This window comes from Cetorhinus maximus, chromosome 1 (genome assembly GCF_964194155.1).
Source record: "Cetorhinus maximus chromosome 1, sCetMax3.hap1.1, whole genome shotgun sequence".
Classification (NCBI taxonomy): Eukaryota; Metazoa; Chordata; class Chondrichthyes; order Lamniformes; family Cetorhinidae; genus Cetorhinus; species Cetorhinus maximus.
In genome coordinates, this window is record NC_135879.1 from 225877523 (window position 1) to 225901179 (window position 23657).

At 46.3% G+C, this 23657-nt stretch overlaps 1 protein-coding gene across 2 annotated transcripts in view; it reads left to right on the plus strand.

Annotated features, from left to right (window-relative positions):
* Positions 1-584: 584 nt before the first annotated feature.
* The window catches only part of smox (spermine oxidase), a 28875-nt gene continuing 5802 nt past the window's right edge, over positions 585-23657 (plus strand). The window contains exons 1-6 of one of the 2 annotated variants that reach the window (XR_013578216.1): positions 585-753; positions 7754-7988; positions 14485-14711; positions 16335-16508; positions 18851-19559; positions 23043-23477. Coding sequence is in view for 1 of the 2 variants with exons in the window: in XM_078554333.1 (XP_078410459.1) it covers positions 7781-7988; positions 14485-14711; positions 16335-16508; positions 18851-19559 (1318 nt within the window). In the remaining variant the exon portion in view is untranslated. The remainder of the gene's footprint in view (positions 754-7753; positions 7989-14484; positions 14712-16334; positions 16509-18850; positions 19560-23042; positions 23478-23657) is intronic. The other variant, XM_078554333.1, reaches the window with a different exon arrangement.

A 23657-nucleotide genomic window follows, 5' to 3' on the forward strand; every position in this document is an offset into this window, starting at 1 on the left:
CTGGTGGATGAGACGGGGTTGAAGAAGACAGCCGGCAATCAGGAAAAGAAGTCGGGCGTTACTTTTGCATTCCAGGATAATTCTTATATAAATACAATTTGTTGTTGACATTGACACCTTTGAATGTTCAAATGAATGCAGTTGCCTCTCTGTGCCAACTTCAGCTTTTTTTGACTGGGGGAGAAAGCACCTTCCTCTGCTGGCGTGGGGCCTCAAGAGGTTTCTGTAAAATATTTAGATATGACAAGCTGCAGCATTAACGATTAAAGAGGTCGTCAACATCGAGTACAAGAAGACAAGCAGGACAATACATTACATATGTGTAATGTATAATCAGGCAGTCCTCACGAAGAGGAGGAGAGAGATAGGACTTCTCCGCACCTGCGGGTTTGTTCTGTCCCTGGCGGTGAGTGAACCCCAGTTATTGAATGGGGGGGGATGTTATTGGGGGATGTGGCTGGGCAGCCTCAGCTCAGCTCAGCTCAGGGTTGCCTGGTTAGCACGTGGTGCGCGCGCACCCCTGGCTGAAACTGACACATGAAATTGACACAGTGGGGCTGAGCTGCGCCTGCGCCGAGGGTTCGGCAGGGACTTGCCGCTGGCTGGTTACTTCTGGGTTTCTCCGGATCAGCAGCAAAACAGAAGGAGAAGAGAGAGAGCGAGGGAGAGAGGAGCGGTACGCTGGGCAAGCGGAGACGCACAGCCGGGGGCTCAGCTGGAGATTCAGTGTTGCGGAAGGACGATCGGGGCGAGGTAGAAACCCCCCATTTTTAAAGAGGGAAAGCCTTTGTTAAGAGCCTGTCTCCTTGCAATGGAGGATCGGCAGTGGTGTATATATATGTATATATTTCTTTGTCGGGGCGAAAAATGTCAATACAAGGCTTGATGATTCATTAAATGAACGTCTCGGGGTAGATATATGAGCACTGTGTCTTTTGATGCTGTGTATTATGTCAGCGTGTCACCGTGATCTCTTCCTGCGGTATTGTTTTAATGTTATGAAGTGCTTCTCCTGTCTTTGGCAAGGGTCTGTGTTGTCTCCAGAGGAACCGAGTGCTTTTGTTCCACACAGACAGATACAGAGTATTGCTTTGTCCACCTTCAGTACGTGGCAAGAGACTGCTAGATTGCCAGATACTGCCTCGGCTGCTCTCGCTGGTTAACATTACACGAGAGATCTTTTTTTTTTTAAAAATTGTAATCACCACCAAAAAACCGACGATTAGGCTGACTTATGGCCCTTGCTCTCCCTATCTTTTGGGTCAGTTTTAAGTGCTGTTATTTATCAACACTTTTGAAAAATCACAATGCCCCCCCCCCGCCCACACACACACACACACCGGGTCTATTTGATATCCTGTTTGGGAACAGAAGTGGTACTTGTAAACAAAATTCCCCTTTTAGGCACACACACACACACACACACAACCCCACACACACAGTCCGAGCTTCTCAGACCGGTTACATTATTTATTTAAAGTTTCTTTTATCCAGGGCGTTCAGTCGTAAAGGGGTTCATTTCCTCTTCAAAGTAAACTAAACTATTGTGAGCAGGCTTTCATTTTCGGAGTTGCGGTTTGTCCACCTGTTTGCGCGGGGTTGAGAGGTGGGGGGTGTGGGGTGGGGGTAGGGGAGTGGTGCGAGTTGTTTTGAAGGGAGAGAGAGAGAGAGAGAGATTCACATTTCACCATTTGGGCTAAAGTTCGCAATGTCTTCGCGGTCTCTGGGAATGAACGCCCAGCACAGAAAGAGGCCACTCGGCCCGACTGCTCTATTCTGGCGTTACTGTGCACCACGGCAGCCTTCTGGCGCCCACCCTTTCACCCAACTTCAGAGTATCCGTGGCATTGCTAGATCTAAAGTGACGTTATTTGCTGCAAACAACCACGAGTGTGGTCAATGTTAGGTTAGTTTGTCACCCTCAGTCATCATTCTCCAAACACAAAGGACATTTCCCCAACCCCCCCCTCTCTCTCTCTCTCTCTCTCCCCCACCTTCTCCAGCCGGGGATAAAACGGGTTCATTTCAGCATATGCCCTGGCCCATTATCCCAGATCCTCAGTAGTGTCACTTGGGGAAGGGACATGTCAGGGAGGCGGCGTTAACCGTGCACCAAGCTCCGGGACCGAGCCGGGAATGCCTCCCGGGGTTGGCTGGTGTCGCGCGGGGACCTGACTGCCCCAGGTCCTGCTGATGTGTACTTTTGCATTGGTTTCCCTTAAAATGGAAGAATTTTCAAAGGATTGTGTGTGTGTGTGTGTGTGGAGCTTTTGCATCCCACAATGCAATGTCAGGGCTCGACATTGTTTGGGGTTATTTTTTGTGTGTTTGAAAGGGGAGCGAGCAAAGCGAGTGAATGTAGAGAGAACAAGGTGAGAAGTCGGGAAGTGACAGGGTTGAGCTGCCTCGGGTCATGTGATTGCACGTTTGCAGCATCTCTAAACATGGGGGGGTGGGGGCTGGTGGTTTATGCTTCGCTTTAAAACACGTCCCTCCAACACTACCAAACACAACATCGGTAGGTCCAGAGCTGGGAGCTTTGGGCACGGACCTGCTCCGACTCCTCCTCCTCCTCCTCGCCCTTCCACTTTCCAGGTACGTGTCACTATATAATATAAAATGTCATCTTGGTTCAGGGCTCCTCTTTTTCCCCCAGAGAGGCGATGTGACCTCTAAGAAACGTCAGCTCTCTGGGGCATGTCACAACATGTCTCACCTGACAGTGTACCTTTGACCCACATGTCTTAGCCTCAGGCAAACTGAGCACCTGGAGTCTTATCAACCGCTATACTCTTTCGAGTTATCAGATTGTAACTCTTTTGAGTACAATCACAGTTCCTGGTTTCCAGGAGTGGGACATAAACCCACAACCCTCTGATTCAAAGGCGAGGGTGCTATGGACTGAGCCACAGCTGACACTGTTTTGCAGTTGTACTTAATGAGCACTTGGCAATGTCGCAGCCTTCCAATAGTTTGCAGTGGGAACGTTAATTTTAAGAGTCACTAGACTTGGGCATTAGTGCCCAAATGTTTTAAATGCAAGTGTGAGATTTATTATTTTAATGGAGGTATTAATCCATTTAAAATGAACAGTTTAGTGCTATATTAAAATAGCAAAGTAATGTAACAGTGATATGAAAGCTTTTGTACTCTTTTATTGCATACAGTCTTTTCCAGGCCACCGTACTATTTTGATTTGTAGCTTAGGCATCTATTTCCTTATCCTGGCCATTAAGAGGTGAGGTGAGAGTGACTGCCCTTGACATCAAGGCAGCATTTGACCGGGTGTGGCATCAAAGTCCTAGCAAAACTGGAGTCAATGGGAATCAGGAGGAAAACTCTCCGCTGGTTGGAGTCATAACTAGCACAAAGGAAGATGGTTGTGGTTGTTGGAGGTCAGGCATCTCAGCTCCAGGACATCTCTGCAGGAGTTCCTCAGGGTAGTGTCCTTGGCCCAACCATCTTTAGCTGCTTCATCAATGACCTTCGTTCTATCATAAGGTCAGAAGTGGGGATGCTCACTGATGATTTCACGATGTTCAGCACCATTTGCGACTCCTCAGATACTGAAGCAGCCCATATCCAAATGCAGCAAGGCCTGAACAATACCCAGGCTTGGGCTGACAAGTGCTAGGCAATGACCATCCCCAACAAGAGAGAATCTAACCATCGCCCCTTGATGTTCAGTGGCATTAGCATTGCTGAATCCTACACTATCAACATCCTGGGGGTTACCATTGATCAGAAACTGAACTGGACTAACCATATAAATACTGTGACCACAAGAGCAGGTCAGAGGCTGGTAATTCTGCAGCGAGTAACTCACTTCCTAACTTCCCAAAGCCTGTCCACCATCTACGAGGCACAAGTCAGGAATGTGATGGAATATTCCTCACTTGCCTGGATGAGTGTAGTTCCAACAACACTCAAGAAGCTCGACACCATCCAGGAAAAAGAAGCCTGCTCGATTAGCACCCCATCCGCAAACATTCACTCCCTCCACCATCGACGCAGTGGCAGCAGTGTGCACCATCTACAAGATACACTGCAGCAACTCACCAAGGCTCCTTAGGCAGCACCTTCCAAACCCATGACCACTGCCATCTAGAAGGACAAGGGCAGCAGACACATGGGAACACCACCACCTACAAGTTCCCCGCCAAACCACACACCACCCTGACTTGGAAATATATCGCCGTTCCTTCACTGTCGCTGGGTCAAAATCCTGGAACTCCCTCCCTAACAGCACTGTGGGTGTACCTACACCACATGGGCTGCAGCGGTTTCAGAAGGCAGCTCACTACCACCTTCTCAAGGGCAATTTGGGATGGGCAATAAATGCTGGTCCAGCCAACGACACCCATACCCAGTGAATGAATTTTAAAAGAATAGTCTCCTCCAGGCCACTGTACTATTTTGAGTTGTAGCTCAGGCATCTGTTTGCTTATCCTGACCATTAAGTGTTAATACGTCTCTGTGTCTACATACTAGACTGGATTCTCAGGATGTGGGTGATATTGGTAAGGCTGACCTTTTATTACCCTTGAGAACCAGTCTGTGTGATGAGAGTAATGGGGAAACGTTTAGAAACAGTGATCTGGAACAAAATTAATTGACACTAGGAAAAATATGGGTTAACAAATAAAATTCAGCACAGCTGTTAATGGTAAATCATGTTTGACTGACTTGATTTAAGTAACTGATGAGGGTTGTGAGTTTGATGTGAATATGGGCTTTTAAAAGCTGTTTGTTTAAGTCCCACACAATAATAGATCTGAAGCCAATTTGAAGCTTGTGGGATTAAAGAGATATGGCAGCATAAGTACAAAATTCACTAAGGGACTGAAAGCAGAGAGTTATGGTGACTGTTTTCCAGGCTGGAGGGGTGTATACAGCGCAGCTCCCTCAGCGGTCAGTATTAGCACCACTGCTCTTTCTGAAATATATTAATGAGCTGGAGTTGGGTATAGGGAGAAAAATTTCAGAAGTTTCAGATGCAAAATTCAGAAATGTCGTAAACAATGAGCAGTATAGCTGCAGCCTCCAGGACATGGGCAGACTGGTGAACTGAGCAGACCCATGGTAAAAGAAATTTAATGCAGAGAAGTGTGAAGGAATCAGGAGAGACAATGGAAGCTAACTGGTACAATTTTAAAAAGGGTACAGGAACAGAGACCCCTGCGGGTGTATTTCCAGAAAGCTTTGAATGTAGCAGGACAAGTTCAGAGGCTGTTTAAAAAAAGTATATGGGACCTTTGGCTTTATAAATAGAGGCATAGAGTACAAAAAGAAAGTTAAGCTAAACCTATGTGGAAGATTGCATTGTGCCCAGCTGGTGTGTCGTGTCCACTTTTGAACACCGGGGTCGGGTGGGGGTGGGGTGGGGGTGGGGTGTGGGGTGGGTTGGTGAGCGACTTCACTTATGTGGGGAGACTGGAGAAGTTGGTGTTTTTCTCCCCCAGAGTAGAGAAGGTTAAGAGGAAATTGCTTTAAGAAAATCATGAAGGTTTTGACAAAGTAAATAAAGAAAACTGGTTTCCAATGACAGCAACGTCCGTAACCAAACGACACAGATTTAAGGATGAAAAGAACTAGAGGTGCCCTGAGGAAACATTTTTTTTGTAAATTGTCATGATGTGGAATGCATTGCCTGACAAGTTGGTGAAAGCAGGTTCAATAGCAGCCTTCAGAAAGGGGAGTGGATAAATACTTGAATTGGAAAACCTTGCATAGCTCTGAGAAAGGAGTGGGGGAGTGGGACTAATTGGATAACTCTCCCTAGCAGCTGGCATAGGCACAATGGGCCGAATGGCTTTCTTCTTGTGCTGAATTGTTCTATGATTTTGTGAGGGTACTCCAACAATGCTGTTAGGTAGGCAGTGATGACAAAGGAACAGTGATACAAGTCCAAGTGGGAATGGTGTGTGACTTTAAGGAGAATTTGGAGGTGATGGTGTTCCTATGCTCTTGGTGCCCTAGGTGCTGGCAATGCTGCTGAGGAAGCCTTGGTACCTTGTTGCAGTGCATCCTGTAGGTGCTGATCCATTGAGTGCACTCTGGCATCCACTGGGAGTCACTCCATATTGGGGGCAGTAGTGTGGCAGTGCACCTGGTCTCTGTGCTGCCCAAAGAACTTTTTGGGGAAAAAAAGGATCTCAGGTCTCTCCTCTTCAACCCCTGAAATCTGGCCCTCTCTGAGAGGCTGGCCAGGGCTTGGCAGCAGACAAAAATTCTGGGATTCCTCCATGAGTGAACGCCTGGGACGAATGGTTTCGGAATAAAGTTTCTTTTGCAATGCCTCAGTAAGGTACCTAAACTCCAGCCCTACAGTATCTCCTGTTTTGCCAGTGTGATATATCCAGGACCCACACCACAGATATGCGTGACTTCTCTTGGGCAACTTCTGCAATTGGATTGAGGGAAAACCAATATAAATAATGTGATTATATGAATCTACCAGCGAGATAAGGTCTCAGCAGTGTAAATACAGGCACCTGGCAGGCTGAAATTGGTCTCCCAGAGGGAGAGTTTCTAATGTCCCAACTGCACTATTCTGCAGCCTGAAGATACCTGAGCACCTGATGAACACTCTATGTCTTAGCATCCTTGTTAATATTGCTGAAAAATGTGACATGCTGTCAAAGCTTTTCATCTTGCACTCATCAGGACAGATGCAAGAATGCCAAATTTCAAAGGGAACAACAGTTTATACTGCATAAGAAAATGGATGCTGATTGGTTGGAAAGTGGACTCTGGTTGAGGTGCAGCCATGGGGAATGCACCAGGCCACAGTTATCCCCCCATGCTTTTGTTTAATTGAAAAAGGAGCACTGCCTAGACATGTTCTTTCTGCTTGCACAGGACAGGGCCTTGTAAAAATTTAGTTAGAATATACGTCCTTGTTAGTAACAACAAATGATTACACCTAAACATTTAAAACAATGCCCCAAGATTAATGATTGAAGCAGCTCTTATGTCCTACGATGTAGTCACTAAAACGGTGTAGGTAAAAGGTGGAGTTGAGTTTACATAAATCATTTCCCTTTGAATATTCACAGCCTCCAGACAGGAGTCAACCTGCCTCCCGTCATTCTGAGCTCAATTCAATTTCAGTCCCAGAAATGGAAGGCTGAGCTGGAATTTTGATGGGGATTCTCCTGATCTCCTACTGGAACCTCGGGAGGGAACTCTGGAGAAATGGGAAAAGCAGGCAACTACACCTTTTCTCCAGATTCACGGCCAGGTTATGGCAGGTGATCGGGAGAAGGCGCAGCTAAAATCCTATCATCTCATTGTCTAACCAATGGTACCACCAGTTTGCCTGTGTAAGCTCCTGTCGCACCTGGTGTAGCTGAGCATGATCTGTGAATATTTGCCATATTTGTCATTGATGCTGAAGGGCTGTTTTCCCTGGCTCGAGAGTCTAGAACTAGGAGCCATAGTCTCCCGATAACAGGTCGGCCATTTACGACTGAAATGAGGAGAAGCCTCTTCACTCTGGTGGTTGTAAACTATTGGAATTCTGTACCCTGGAGGTCTGTGAATGCTCAACCATCGAGACTGAGATGGAGATTGATAGATCAGGTTATCAAAGGAGCTGGAGATAGGGTGGGAAAGTGGAGTTCAGGTGGAAGATTTTATTGAATGGTGGAGCAGGTTCAAGCAGGCGAATGGCCTGCTCCTGCTCCTATCCCTTACGTTGTTGATTGATTGCGATTGTTCCTGACCACTATTTGTTTCATTTTCCTTCTAGTTTCAATAGAAGACGAGCTTGGGCGGTATGCAAAGTTGTGAAATATCTTCAGACAGTGCAGATGATCCTCTCAGTAGTGGCTCACAGAGAAAGCGACAACCTCGAATAGTAGTTATCGGTGCTGGACTCGCTGGCCTATCTGCTACAAAAAAACTCCTAGCGAATGGATTCACAGATATTGTCATTCTAGAAGCATCTGAGCGAATCGGAGGCAGAGTGCAAAGCATTAAACTTGGTAAGCCTTCTCTTGTATCGTTTGAAAAGCAACATCTGGTGATAATGAGTGAATGGAAAGATCTCAGTAAGCAGTGTTTCACAGCAACAACTTCAGAGAAAAATGTCCCAAGGCACCTGACAGCAGCATTATCAAACAAAATCCAACACCGAATCACATAGGGAGAGAGTAGAGTGGTCAAAGAAGCTGGTTTTAAGGGGCATCTTAAAGGAGGAAAACAAGGGAAAGAGGAGGAGAGGTTTAGGGAGGAAGTTCTAGATTTTAGGGCCTAGGCAGCTGAAGACAGGGATGCCAATGGTGGAGGGATGAAAGTTGGGGATGCACAAGACACCAGGACTTGGGGAGACACAAGATGCCAGAACTGGAAAACCAGAGAGATCTTGGATGGTTGTAGAGCCGGAGGAGATTACAGAGATAGGAAGGGACAAGGCCATGGAGGGATTTGAAAACAAGGATGAGAATCTTTGACTGAGAGCCAGTGAAGGTCAATGAGCACAGGGGTAACAGGTGAATGGGACTTTGTTTGAGTTGGGATACAGGCGCAAGATGCTCCATGGTGTGAATAGCTAGGTAGTTGCAGCCTCCACATGAAGTCCTGGTGAATTTCACAATGACCCAAGTTATAGGTGGTGCGCTGAAACCGGGCGGTTGATCCATGGGGTCAATAATCAGGTCATGTTTCTAAACTGCTGCTGGTTCCCACATCCTCTTCCACTTTTCATTATGTGAACATTCCGCATTTTTGAGAACTTCTACTGCTGAGAAGAAAGGGTTCCTGGATTTAAGCTGGAGTCTTGGGAGGTTTTGGAGATTATTCAATAATTGGTTGACCTGATTTTGCTAGCACCCTGCTTAATTTGCCAATTATTGCTGCTTCCTTTGCGAGAGGTGGTGGGAAGATATACGTGAGGATGGGTAGCCAGATTGTCAATGGTGCTTTTGTGCTCCGTGGTGATTCTCATAGTGATATTCTGCTGTATGCCCTCAAGATTAATAAGTGCATTTCTGCCCATGCTGATGCACAATGCTCAGCTACTTATATCCCAAACCAGTGGCCATAAATATAAGATAGTCACTAATAAATCCAATAGGGAATTCAGGACACACTTCTTTATCCAGAGAATGGTTTGAATATGACACTCTTACCAGAGAGATTAGTTTCCACACTTATTATTTCACGGGATGTGGATGTCGCTGGCTGGGCCAGCATTTACTGCCCATCCCTAATTGCACTTGAGAAGGTGGTGGTAAGCTGCCTTCTTGAGCCACTGCAGTCCATGTGGTGTAGGTACGCCCACAGTGCTGATAGGAATTAGAATTTCAGCCCAAACCTGAATATTGTCTGGGTTTTGCTGCATGTGGGCACAGACTGTTTCATTATTTGTGGCGTTGAGAAATGGAACTGAACACTGTGCAATCATCAGTAAACACTTATCCTTCTAAGTGGTAGAGGTCATATGTTTTGAAGGTACAGTCGAAGGAGGCTGGCAAATTGCTGCAGTGAATCTTGTGGATATTACATACCGCTGACGGTGGAGGGAGTGAATGTTTAAAGTGGTTAATGAATGAGTTACCAATCAAGAGGGCTACTTTGAGTATCTTGAGAGCTTTGGAGCTGCAGTCATGAAATAAGTGGAGAATATACCATCGCACTCCTGACTTGTGCCTTGTAGATGGTGGACAGGCTTTGGGAAGTCAGGAAGTGAATTACTCACTGCATGGCTGGCCCAGTTCAGTTTCTGGTCAATGGCAAACCCCAGGATGTTGATGGTGGGGGGAATTCAGTGATATTAATGCCATTGAATTTGTAGGGGCGATGGTTGGATTCTCTCTTGTTGGAGATGGTCATTGCCTGGCATTTGTGTGGTGCAAATTTCACTTGTCACTTATTAGCCCAAGCCTGAATGTTGCCGAAATCTTGGACAGGACTGCTTCAGTACCTGAGGAGTCGCGAATGGTGCTGAACATTGTGCAATCATCAGCGAACATCCCTACTTCTGACCTAATGATGGAAGGAAGGTCATTGATGAAGCAGCTGAAAGTGGTTGAGCTGACGACACTACCCTGACTGAGGTGATTCAACACAACCATCTTCCTTTGTGCTCGGTATGACTCCAACCAGCGGAGAGTTTCCCCCCCCCCGATTCCCATTGACTTCAGTTTTACTTAGAGCAGAATTTTATATGCCGCGGCAGGCGCTCTCCCGACCTAATTGGGCGTAAAATCGGGCGAGCGTCCCGACGTTATTGCACACTCGCGCGATATTTCCTTCGGCAGGCGCACGCAAAAGTCGGAAGCGCGCCCGCCGAGAATTGAGGGCAATTAAGCCCATTAACGGCTCAATTGTCTCAGTTGGCGGACGGGCGAATTGGCCAGGGCGGCCTTTACATATTTCATCAAGCCTCATCCAAGGGCGGGATGAAATCTCAGTTAAGAAATAAAATTAAAATAAATATCTGCAGGCAGCATTTTTAGTGAGGTATATTTTTAGGTGCTTGATTGTGATGCATGAACTTTTTTTGCAGCTTTTTAAACCTTAATTCCATCATTTGAATGTCTGCGGCTCCCAGAGGCAGCTGTCTGCCTTCTGGGAGCTCTCTCGCAGCGCTCACCTGCACCCGTGGTGTCATCGTCGCCCGCCCTCTTCCCGTCCACACCCCAGCAGCACTGAGCTTTTCAGCGCGCGTTTCATGCTGGCTGCCCGTTAACTGACCAGCCAGCGTGAAATCACAGGGGCCGATCACAGTCGGGGGTTCCGTTTCCCGGTCGCTCCTGGGCCTGCCGATCACGTGCGCCCGCCAAAGGTAAAATTCAGGCCTTAGACTCCTTGTAGCCACTCAGTCAAATGCTGCCTTTGACGTCAAGGGCAGTTACTCTCACATCACATTGGAATTCAACTCTTTTGTCTGTGTTTGGGCCAGGACTGTGGAACTGAGTGTTCCAGGCGCTACCCAGAAAGAACGTTGGTGAGCAGGTTGTTGCTGAGCAAGTGCTGCTTGATAGCACTGTCGAGGGTACCTCCCATCACTTTGCTGATGATCGAGAGTAGACTAATGGGGCGGTAATTGGCCCAGGACGGATTTGTCCTGTTTTTTTGTGGACAGGACATACCTGGACAATTTTCCTCATTGTTGCGTAGATGCCGGTGTTGTAGCTGTACTGCAACAGCTTGGCTAATGGCATGGCTATTCTGGAGCACAAGTCTTCAGTATTATCGGCAGAATGATGTCAGGGCCCGTTGCTTTTTCAGTATCCAGTGCCTTCAGCCGTTTCTTGATATCACGTGGAGTGAATTGAATTGACTGAAAACTGGCATCTGTGATCTCCGGAGGAGGCTGAGATGGATCATCCACTCAGCACTCCTGGCTGAAGATGGTTGCAAATGCTTCAGTCTTGTCTTTTGCACTCCTGCACTGTGCTCCGCTATCATTGAAGATGTGGTGGTTTCTGGAGCTTCCTCCTCCAGTTACTTGTTTAATTGTCAACCACTATTTGTGGATTCAGTTGATCCTAGTCCTTATCTTGGCTGCAGTTCTCTTCAGATGTTGATGGTACGTGAAATTATGACCCAGAAACACTTCAAGGTAATTTGGGATGTCACAGAACATGCGTTCAGTACCTCAGGAGGAATCACTCAGCTCCCTCTTGGCACACTGAGAAAGGTAACATAGCAACCATAGCCCTCAAGTATTTTCAAATCTGCTGCATGCATGCGATCCGCTTTGCCAAGAGTGCTCACCTGAGTGGCTTTCACAAGGTTATCTGCACATCTGAAATTCCTTCACTGACTCAACAGAAGATCACTGGTGCAAATATTAAAAAGTGATGGTGCCAAGACTGAGGTCAGTGGGATCCTGTTGTTGGGTGCTCTGCTGAGTTGCTGCTTTGGATATATGTGGAACTTTGTGTTGGTGAGCATGGCTTTCAATATGTGTACTATTGATTTTGGCGTTTGGAATTGGGGGAGTAGTTGTGTAGTTGTGGCACTCTGAAAATCTGACTTGCATTTTCTTCCCTTACTGGGGAGGCTTGGATATATATATAATTTACAGTAAGTTATTTGCTTTAATGTTGCATTAAGTATATTACTCTAATGGAGTGTAATGTGGGAAAGTGTGAGGTAGTAAGAATAGAAAAGCAGGATGTTTTTTAAAAGACGTGAAACTTGTGAATATTGATGTTCAGAGGGACTTTTGTGCGCTTGTACAAGGAGCACAGAGAGTTATCAGGTACAGGAAGCAATTAGGAAAGCTAATGACACATTGCCCTTCACTGTAAGGGGGTTTGGAGCATAAGATAAAATAAGTCTTGCTACAATTAAATGGAGTACCGTGCACAGTTTTGGTCTCCATATCTACCTTAGAGGTGATACAGCGAAGGTTCACCAGATTGGTTCCTGAGATGAGACGGTTGTCCTATGATGAGAGGCTGAGTAAATTGAGTCTATATTCTCTGGATTTTAGAAGAACGATGGCTGATCTAATTGAAACATACAGTTTTTTGAAGGGGCTTGACAGGGCAGACACTGAGAGGTTGTTTCCCCTGGCTGGTGAATCTAGAACATGGGGGCACGGTTTCAGGATAAGGGGCCAATCATTTAGGAATGAGATGAGGAGAAATTACTTCACTCAAAGGGTTGTGAATCTTTGGAATTCTCTTCCACACGGGGTCGTGGATGCTCTATCATTGAATATATTTAAGGCTGGGATAGATAGATTTTTGGTGTCTCAGGCAATCGAGAGATATGGGGAGCAGATGGGAAAGTGGAGTTGAAGCCCAGGATTAGCCATGATCATACTGAATGGTGGAGCAGGCTCGATAGGTATGTATGGTCTTCTCCTGCTTCTATTTCTTATCTTCTTATGCTATTAAGGTTCTCCCTTAATTTTAAAACCAAGCGGAAGAAAAGGAGAAACTGGAAAGAAAACTATCTAGGCACTGTCCACAACCAATATTGTAAAGTTACTGCCCTACTTTCATCACATTTGTAGCTCTTTCCTCAGCTGTAGCTTGGTGTAGTCGCTGTGTGTCCAATGGTGCAATGGCTAACCTGGGATCACACCTTGGTTTTACTTCACATAGAACCAGAGTAGAAAGGATCTTTGAATGACTGTCTTCCACCTCGAGCACCTTTCACAATGTCAGGGCACCTCAAAGCACTTTCACAGCCAACTTCTGAAGTGTCGTCACTGTGGTCGTGCAGAAAGCACAGCAGCTAATTTGTGCACAGTGAGCTCCCACAGACAGCAATGAAATAATGATTAGACGATCTGATTTTTTTTTTAAGTGACTTTAGCCAGGGCACTGGGAACTGCCCTGTTCCTCTTCGAAATAGTACCATGGGTTCTTTTGCATCCAGCAGCAATGGCAGACAGCACCTTGGCTTAACATCTCATCTGAAAGACTGCATCTCCTACAGGGCAGTACTCCTTCAGCCCTGCACTGGGAATGTCAGCCTGGATTATGTACCCCAGTGTCTGGAGGGGGGGGCTTGAACCCGAGCCTGCTGATTGAGAGGTGAGCGATCTACCCACTGAGCCACAGCCGGCGCTTGTTTTAACTGACTGATCACTTTAAAAGTGATGGTTAGCAACTTTTCCTCACAAAATCACAAGATAAATTTGGATGAGCAGCCCTTGCATTCCCTCCAAAATGTCAACTGTTCCATCTTTCCATTAAAATAACATTTCTTGGGGAAAAAAAAAATCCCTTTTTAAAGATGATTTTAAAAAGCTTCCTTGAACCACATAAGAAAATCCTTTTGTAAAACCTCACAGAATGGTAAATGTGTAGGACATTTCTGTTGAGTCTCACTCATAGACTGACCACATGGTTATCACCGTGTTTTAAGTCAGAGCTCCTGTGGCAAATCTTAGAACTCCCTCCTGAGCAGTGCTGTGTGTGTGGACCTACTGTACAGTATCTAAGCTGCTTTCTTGAACCATTAAGAAAGCAGCTCACCACCACCTTCTCAAAGGCAATTAGGGATGGGCAACAAATGCTGGCCTTGCCAGCGACACTCACATCCCAAGAACAAATAAAAAAAGCCTTATGAGCCTTTTCGAACTGCTCGCAAAGACACAAGAAATTCTCTTCTGTCCTCGAACAAAGATATTTATTTTAAATATGGCCAGTGTATAAATCATAGAGCCCTAGGATCATTGCAGCACAGGGAGTGGCCATTCAGCCCATCAAGCCCATGCTGGCCCTCTGCAAGAGCAATTCACTTTGTGCCACTCCCAAGCCTATTCCCTGTAGCCCTGCACAATTTTCCTTTCTAGATAATAATCCAATTCCCTTTTTAACGCCTTGATTGAACCTGCCTCCATCACGCCCTCAGGCAATGAATTCCAGACCCTAACCACTTGCTGCTTGAAAAAGGTTTTCCTCATGTCCCCAATGCTTCTTTTTGCCAGTTACCTTACATGCTTCATTCTGTATGATTTGAAATTATATATATACACATATATAATATATATACATATTCTTTGCTCAGGCTGTGCTACATTTGACCTTGGGGCAACTTGGATTCACGGTGCTCATGGGAACCCGATTTATCAGCTAGCAGAAGACCATGGTCTCCTTGAAGAAACTACAGATGGCGAACGGAGCATTGGCCGCATCAGTCTCTACTCCAAGAATGGGGTGGCACACTACTGCACCAGCAGTGGTCAGAGAATACCTAAGGATGTCGTTGAGGAATTCAGCGATGTATACAACGAGGTGGGCTACCTTTCCTAAATATGCAGTGCACATTATTTCTTCTGGAATTCGAACAGTGGGGGTTACTATTTATAAGGTCAAAATTTCAAAACTGTTTAGCTTCCATACTTCACAAGTGTATTTCTGCAGTCCAGCACTCTCAGCAGGGAGCACTACTCCTCGGGGATGCAACCTGGCAGATTGTGAACACTCAGTGTCTTTTACTGTATAGATAATTGTAGGCTGTGTGCCTGTGATTTTCTGAGAAGTGCTCCCTTGAAATTGCCTTCTCCTATTTGCATTTTGGATAGCAGAATCGCCTTGCAGACTTGATTTTTAGCTAGGGACCATAGACAAATGCGGATCGCATCATAGCCAAGATTGTGGCCCGGCCCACTAATGTCCTTCAGGACATGAGACTTCAGTCTCTCACTGTGCAATTAAGCTCATGGACATCTAGGAATGGGCTACAAATACTGCTTTGCCAGCACGCTTGTCCATTCTGCCAAGAAAAAGACAACACTAATTAAAATAAAAGCAAAATACTGCAGATGCTGGAAACCTGAAATAAAAATGCTGGGGAAACACAGCAGGTCTGACAGCATCTGTGGAGAGAGAATCAGAGTTAACATTTTGAGCCTGTATGACCCTTCTTCAGAACACTAATTAAGTCAGCGTAAACACTGCTCTGGCCGAGGTCAGCTAATTCTGTACAGATTGCCAGACAACCCTCCCTTCCCTGTGGCACCTTTCCGTGCAAGTGCAGGAGATGCGCCACCTGTTCTTTCACCTCATCTCTTCTCGACATCCAAGGCCCCAAACACTTCGTCCGAGTGAAAGAACAATTTACTTCTACTCCTTTCAATTTAGAATACCGTATTCGCTGTTCACGATGTGTCTCCTCTACGTAGGGGAGACCAAACGTAGACTGGGTGACTGCTTTCATGGGACACCTCCACTCAGTCCTCAGGCATGGCCCTGAGCTTTCAGCCCCTGTCATTTTAATTCTCCACCTTGCTCCCCACTCTGACCTTCCTGTCCTCGGCCTGCTACAGTGTTCCAATGAAGCTCAACGCAAACTCGAGGAGCAACACCTCATCTTTTATTTCAGCACTCTGCAGCCTTCTGAACTCAATATTGAGTTTGACAATTTTAGATCATAACCTCTGCCTCCATCTTATTCTATGTGTTTTTTTTTGTTGTTGTTTTATTTTTTGCTGGCTTATTTCTTTCTTTATCCCTTCATGTTGCATTCAGATGGCTGCTATGAAGCCATTCATGCCTCACCTGGATGCAGCCTTTGTTTCTTTACCCATTACCATCCTCTGTGTGCATCTGAAATCTTTAGTTAGTTAATCTCTCCTGTCCTCTGCCCTATCACAGACCTTCCCTTTTGTTCTTCCTACCCCCTTCCACTGCCTTAAAAACGCTTACATTTCTATCTTCCCTCAGCTCTGATGAAAGGTCTTCGACCTGGAACGTTAACTCTGTTTCTCCCCACTGACCTGCTGAGTATCCCTAGCGCTTCTCGTTTTTATTAGCGTGTGTATGGCCTTTTGTCCTTCAGGGTGATGCTTTTGCTCACCAGGGTTCTTGACGATGACGTGCACAGGTTTTTAATGTTCCTCGAACTTCTTTTGATAGGTCTACAACCTGACTCAGGAGTTCTTCCAACGGGGAAGGCCAGTTGGAGCAGAAAGCCAAAACAGCGTTGGCGTTTTCACAAGGAACGTGGTGCGTAAACGCCTCAAAGCTGATCCTGAAGACTCGGGCATCACCAAGGAGCTGAAGCTGGCAATGCTTCAGCAGTTCTTGAAGGTGCGGGCTGTCTCGAAATAGGAATCGTAGAACCGTACAACAGGGAAGGAGGCCATTCGGCCCAGCATGCCTGTGCTGGCCCTCTGAAAGACCCCCCACTCCCACTGCTTTTTACCCCCGTAGCCCTGCAAACTTTCCCTTTTAGGTAGCGATCCGATCTCCTTTTGAAAGTTTACAGCTGAATCCGCCTCCGTCGCCCTTTGCGGCCTTGCAGAGCATAACAACTGACAGCATTAAAACAAATCTCTTCACTTGTCTCATGGCTTTTTTCTCGGTTACTTTAAATCTGCGTTTGCTGGTTGCTGACCCTCTTGTCGGTAAAAAATATATATTTTTCCTTATCTACTCTATCAAAACCCCCGTGATTATTCTGAACACTTTGTATTAAATCTCCCCTTAACAACCTCTGCCCGGAGGAGAACAGTGTCAGCTTCTCTGGTCTGATCTAATACGCTCAGGGGTGAAGGAGGATCAAGGCTAGAAAAGTCAACTAATCCACTTTGCATCAAGGGAGGCTGATCTTTGAACTGTGGAAATGGGATGGCAAAGATTCTTTATAGGAAAATTACTTTGGCTGCATATGAATTCTAACCGTGAAAACAAATTGACTTTTCTCCAAATCATAACAATGCTATATACTGAATTATTGATAGCTCAAGACAGGCCGAAGATGGGAAAATATTTTTAAGGCAGTTACAACATTTTGAGAAACAACAGGAGTGGAAACATTTCACAATATTCTGTGTTAGCCTTACAAGCTCAAGTTTTGTGTAACATATTACGCATATACAATCTCCCTGCCTAGTCCCCAGGGAACGTATTTCGCAAAACACTTAATCATCTTATATTCTACCATCTGCCTTAAGATAAACCCGGAAACAGATTCTTCACAGTGCTTTGTGAAAGTCTCCAGCTGACTCCAGTCCAGCAGCTGTTTAAGAGAGGCTTTTACATCACAGAAAAGCAGTGAATGACAGATCTGCTCCTCCTCCCTTAGTAAACAAAACCATCCGGCCCAACCAGTCTATCCCCAACACAGGCTGTGGGCCTAATCCCATGTGCCTGCCTTATCCCTTCATTTCACTTCCCTTCAAACACTTCTCTAACCTAGGGCAGGATTTTCTGGCTCTACCCCGCCGCTGGGAGCGTCCAGCCCTGCCAAATGTCAATGGACATCTCCCAGCAATAAATCCCGGCCCTAATTTTAATTTTAACATCTAGTCTGTGCTTCAATCACTAACTTTGCTAATGCAGTCTGTGTCCTCTGTGTTACAGCAAGAAATCTCCTGCTCTCTGTTCTAAATCTCGTGCATATAATCTTATATCTACATCCCCTTTTACTGGCCCCCTCAACCCAGAGGACAACTATCTGCTTCTATTTACTCTGAACCATCCCTTCATCGGCAGCATCCCAATGTGCTTCACAGACACGTTATAAAGCGAAATGAGACACTGAGCCACATATTAGGCAACGGCCAAAAAGCTCAGTCAAAGAAATGGGTTTTAAGGGAGTGGGGTGGAGGCAGGGGGGGTGGGGGGGGTGGTGGAGAAAAAGAGAGGCTGAGAGTTTGAACAAGGGAATTCCAGAGCCTCGGGCCTTTCCAGCTGAAGGCACGGCCACCAAATGGTGGAGCAATTAAAATCAGAGAAACTCAGGAGGCCAGAATTGGAGGAATGCAGATATCTCGGAGAGTTGTGGGGCCGGAAGAGATTACAGAGATAGGGAGGGGCGAGGCAGTGGAGGGATTTCAAAGTACAGGATGAGAATTTTAAAATCAAGGTGTTGCTTGACTGGGAGCCAAATGTAGGTCAGTGAGCACAGGGGTGATCGTTATAAACCCGTCTAATAAAAACAGCTCCTGATAATGATAATGTGGAATGGACTGCCAGCCAAAGGCTCAAATAGTTCATTGCATTAAACCAGATGTGGGTAAATATGTGGGCGGAAATGGGTTTGATGTGTTGCAAGGAGAGGTGTAGACAGGAATGATGAAAAAATCCATTGGTTACTTTATCATGGAGGTGGGGGGCAAGTGGTGAAGGACAGCTGTACATGGAGAAATACAGCCAGTTGAATATTCTGCGGTTATGTTTGGGGATCAAGGAATATTGACTCAGAACAGTCTGGAGACTGAATAGGTGGGGCAGAGACCTAGTGCACGACAGAGAAAATCTAAATATGGTCATTGGCGTGAGTAAGCTGGATGGCCATCTTCTGCTCTGCACTTTCTCACCTTGGTTTGAATTGCAGTGATCTGACTCGATGCCGACTGTGCGCCTGGGTTGGGGGTGGGCAGAACTTTGCCCTTTTTTGTTTAATTGTTTCTCATTCCTGTTGGCAGGTTGAAAGCTGTGAGAGCAGTTGCCACAGCATGGATGAAGTATCCCTTAGTGAGTTTGGCGAGTGGACAGAAATCCCTGGTGCCCATCACGTCATTCCGAGCGGCTTCATTAACATAGTGGAGATCCTGGCGCGCGATATCCCTAAATCGGTGATCCAGCTGAACAAGCCAGTCAAGTACATCCATTGGAACCACTCGGTCAGCAAGCAAATCCACTTGATCAGCAGCTCATTCCCGAACCACAACCTTGACAGCCAGGAGGAGGAGGGCTACCCGGTCTACGTGGAGTGCGAGGATTGTGAGCTTATCCCAGCGGATCACGTAATTGTGACCATGTCCCTCGGGGTGCTGAAGAAGTACCACGAAACCATGTTTCACCCCCGTCTCCCTGAAGAGAAGGTCTCGGCCATCCAGATGCTGGGCATTAGCACCACAGACAAGATCTTCCTGGAGTTTGAGGAGCCCTTCTGGAGCCCTGAGTGCAACAGCATGCAGTTTGTTTGGGAGGACGACGCAGAGAACGAGAGCCTCGCCTACCCAGAGGACCTGTGGTACAAAAAGATCTGCAGCTTTGATGTGCTATACCCGCCCGAGCGGTATGGGCACGTGCTGAGTGGTTGGATCTGCGGAGAAGAAGCCATCATCATGGAGAGATATGACGATGAGACGGTGGCGGAAACGTGCACGGAACTGCTGCGAAAATTTACAGGTTATTAATGTTCTTTTCCAACCTATTCGTGCTGTCTCTGCGATGCGACTCGTCGCTTAGGGTCCTTGTGCAGGGTCGCACTGTACGAGCTGCTTCCTACTTCACTTCATTCTATACAGGGGATTGTTGGTGGAGGAGTAATCATCCTTTCTCAATCCGTGTGCACCTTACTGAAACTTGGCCGGTTCTGAGGTGAAATTAGGCAAAGACACCTCCCTCTGTAATAAAGGTGACTCAAGTTCAGGCAGAACAGGCTCGAGGGACGTAATGACCTACTCCTGTTTCCGTCTTCCTAAGTATGTTAGCCGCTTTTGGAACATGGTTTATCAATGTGACCCAACAGGCTTGGCAAACGGCTTCCTCATCGGAGCAGGACGTCTATGAAAACAGGCATTCTGCATGGCATCGAGGGTTGCCCCAGTGGACAGGAACTTCAGTATTTGGAAATGTGTTTGATTTCTCCCCCAAAAAAAGGGTTCTCTGAATTGGTTCGCCGATGATGATGTACTTGCATTTTAAAAAAAAACAACACCGTCAATGTAGTTAAGGGTGCTTTGCAGAGGCAGGAAGATGCCAAGGATTAGGAGGTGTGGTTGAAATGATAGGTTTTGAGCTTCTTCCATCTATTTGTTATTAGGGTAACTTATTTTACCCCATTAGATGTCAAATGCACGTATTAAGCATGTCAGTCTCTGAACTATAAACATGGCCTGTCATCTCAAATACCTTCTGAAACGTTCAGAAACGTTGACGAGACTTTGAGCTGGCTTTGGGCTCCCTCCTTTTCGAAACAACTGTGCTCGTGTTCATCCTTTACCGGTAGCAACTTGTAACTGTGCCTTGGAATAGCGGGGATAAAGCTCCCAAGGCACTTGGACAAGTGGGGGTTATAATAAAAAGAATCTGCACTGTAACAGAAAAGAAAAGCCCCCCCCCCCCGCCCCCCCCCCCCCCCCCCCCCCGCCCCAAAATAAAAAGGAAAATGCTGGCAATACACAACAGGCTTTAAGAGAGAGAGGGCAGGTTAACATTGTCGAGAGAGACTCTTCAGCATTTTCTATGTCTATTCCAGCATTGTAACATTTTCTATTCTTCTCACTAAAACAAAACATTGGTCAAGTTTATTCTGGAGAAAGTTACTTTAATAGTTAGAATTTGATATTAATAAGAAGGAAACTTTTTTTTTGAGTGCCCTTTGGCATGCTTTGGAGTTCCTTGGGAGGAAATAAAACTTGGCATGATTTATCCTAGGCATGTGAAATTGTGCATTTAGCTCCTCATTGGATTAGAAGTTCAAGCATTGCGTTGTGATGTGAGTGCCATGACTTGATAAAGCCCAGTAGGGATATTGTGTTTCTGTGTAGGAGTTGGACACGTTGGGTGTTCTGTTCTCCATCTCCTTTATCCTGCTTTTGGGATGTACTCCAAGACTACCTCCACTGATATATTTTTGTTCTTGTTTCCGTTTTTCCTGATGTCAACTGTTGTGTTCTGATTTAGTTACCTTTAAAATAAGGCACATATCCCTTTACAAATTCTCACACTCTGCATACTCTGCTGAAACCTTGCAAAGTCACACGGAAACTTCTGCTAGGCGGCCTGGTGCTCCAGGGCCTCGGTAAAGGCAGCTTTTGAGCTGATAGCAAGCAGTCTATGCACTCGGTTCAGGTGATAATTCTACCCACACTCCTGGACCAAATCTACCCTGCCTTTGACGCCTCAAACAACTCCGAGGAAAAGCAGACCATGGGACCAACCCATGCCCAATTATCATAGGACCAGCCCACACCATACTGCCATAGGAGCCGCCCATGCCCCATCACCATAGGCCCAGTACATGTTGTGTCACCATGAGGCAGTGTACCAGGAGACCGATTACTCTGTCGGGATTCTTCATGACTGCAATTTGAATGGAATGCCCTGGGCATGCACTGTTCTAGAAGATTGAGTTTTGGGCCCCCAATTTCCTCTGAGGGCTCATTTACCTGTGATGGGCATGTATTGGTTTTGTGCGGGAGCACACCATCTAACACACGTACACACACGGAAAAACATATGATAGAGGTTGCAATTTGCATTTGTATGGCCTTTCACGGTCTGAGGATATCCCAAAAAGACCTTACGGCCACTGAAGTAATTTTAAACGGCAGCCACTACAGGTATTGTAATATGAGAAATGCAACAGCCTAGTTTGTGCACAGCAAACTCTCACAACCAGCAACAAGATAATGGGCAGGTAATCTGTTCATTAGTGAAGTTAATTAAGGGATAAATTTTGGTCAGGACACCGGGGAGAATGCCGCTGCTCTTCTCCAAAATAGTGTCATGGAATCTTTTACATCCACCAGACCGGGCTTACAAGACTTTGGTTTAATATTTCATCTGAAAACTCCCTCAGTACTGCACTGGTCTGTCAGCCTGGATTAAGTGCTCAAGTATCTGAGTGGAACTGGATTCATTGGCCGGCTGAGGCAAAAGTTCTGCCCACTGAACCAAGGCCAACACTAAAGGGGGACCTTTTAAATGCTGCCATAGGCTTAAAATGGGCGCATGTCTGTAAGCCTCCTGTGAGCAGCTGTGTTGAGATGCATTCCTGGATGTTTCTTGGTGTTTTGAATCAAACGTTGGACTCTGAGTGACAGTTGCTTGTTTGCTTTGCCTTTCTGGCCAGGTGAGAGCTGCATTGTGTTTGACTGTTAGCTGCACCTTTAGTTTTGCTGTACTTCGCTCCCTTTTTTATGTGCCTTCACCTGCAGTCTCTGCTTCCGCTGCTCATCCTGGCTTACTGAGGCTGGTTGGACCCCCCCCCCCCCCCCACCCCACCCCTGGAGGAAGCAGAGTGTTGTGCTCTGAGGATGCCAGAAGTGAGCTGATGTTGCAAGCAGTAAGGGAGCGGAAAGAGGTGCTTTTCTGCCAGAGTGAGGTAAATTCCCAAATCAACTGGCTGAAGAACATGATAGGAGGTGATGGACTTTGTGAATGCCACCAGCACCATGAAACACACCCCCCCCTGCCATTGTCGGGGCAAGGTAGGCAACTGGCTTGGTATACTTTTATGCTCTTTACCAGTGACTAGATGCTTGGCCTTTGAAATACCATGCATGCCTCACAATTCCTCATCCTTACCAGGGTGAGGCTTCATATCCTCAAGGCTTCACACTTCATTACCTCTCTTGCACACCAATCCTTCCCCAAGCACAAACAAGCCCACTTGTACATGCTGCCAAGCTGGCAAGACACCCTTGCAGGCATTCATACCCTTCTAGTCACAGATGCCCTTTTCTCACTGCTTCGCAGCGTACAGGAGATAACACTCATAATAGAATGGAGCTGTCTTCTGCTGTCATTGGAGAAGCAATCCCTGAGTCTTTCATGGCCCTGATACTCTGGAGCTGACAGAGCATGTCATGTGTTTCTCTAGGACAGTCCAGTGATGCCATTATTTTGGTTCCTTATAATACCTTCTTCTTTCTATCTTTGCAGTATGTCTCAAGCATCAGGACCTGACTCATCCCAGCACTGGTCAACAAGCAGCACCTTGTCATTGCATCTTACCTGTTCACTTATCAGCACAGAGACATCCGTCTCTGGGGAAATTTAGTCAGCTTGAGGGTGAGGCAAAGAGCAATGGGTTAAGAGGAACAGGAGCACATGCAGGAAGAGGAGCCCCTCACTGGCATGACCATTACAGGGCAGTGCAGCCCCTCACCCGAGAGCAAGTTACGCCAATTAAGATCACTGCCATCTCATTCTTGGGCTGCAATGTAATCACCTCAGTGGGCTGAATAGCAGATGAGCTGGCCCAAATGACAGATGATATTGGAACAGGCGTGTGAGCCATATCATTGCTGGGCAGGGCTTGCTCAACCACAGACTAAGAGTGTAATGATGCAACGTTACTCCCTACATCCTTGACAGGTTGGTTGCCTTAGCATGACGTTTCCATGACCCTCGCATTTCTGGAATCATATCTTGGGGTAAGATTTCAGCAGTTTGCTATTGATTGTGAGATTGTGGACTCATGTTTGAACAGTTTCACTTTTAAAGGTGAACAGTGGAGTTCTTCCTCATCCACGTGTTACGCCTATTGGTTGATTG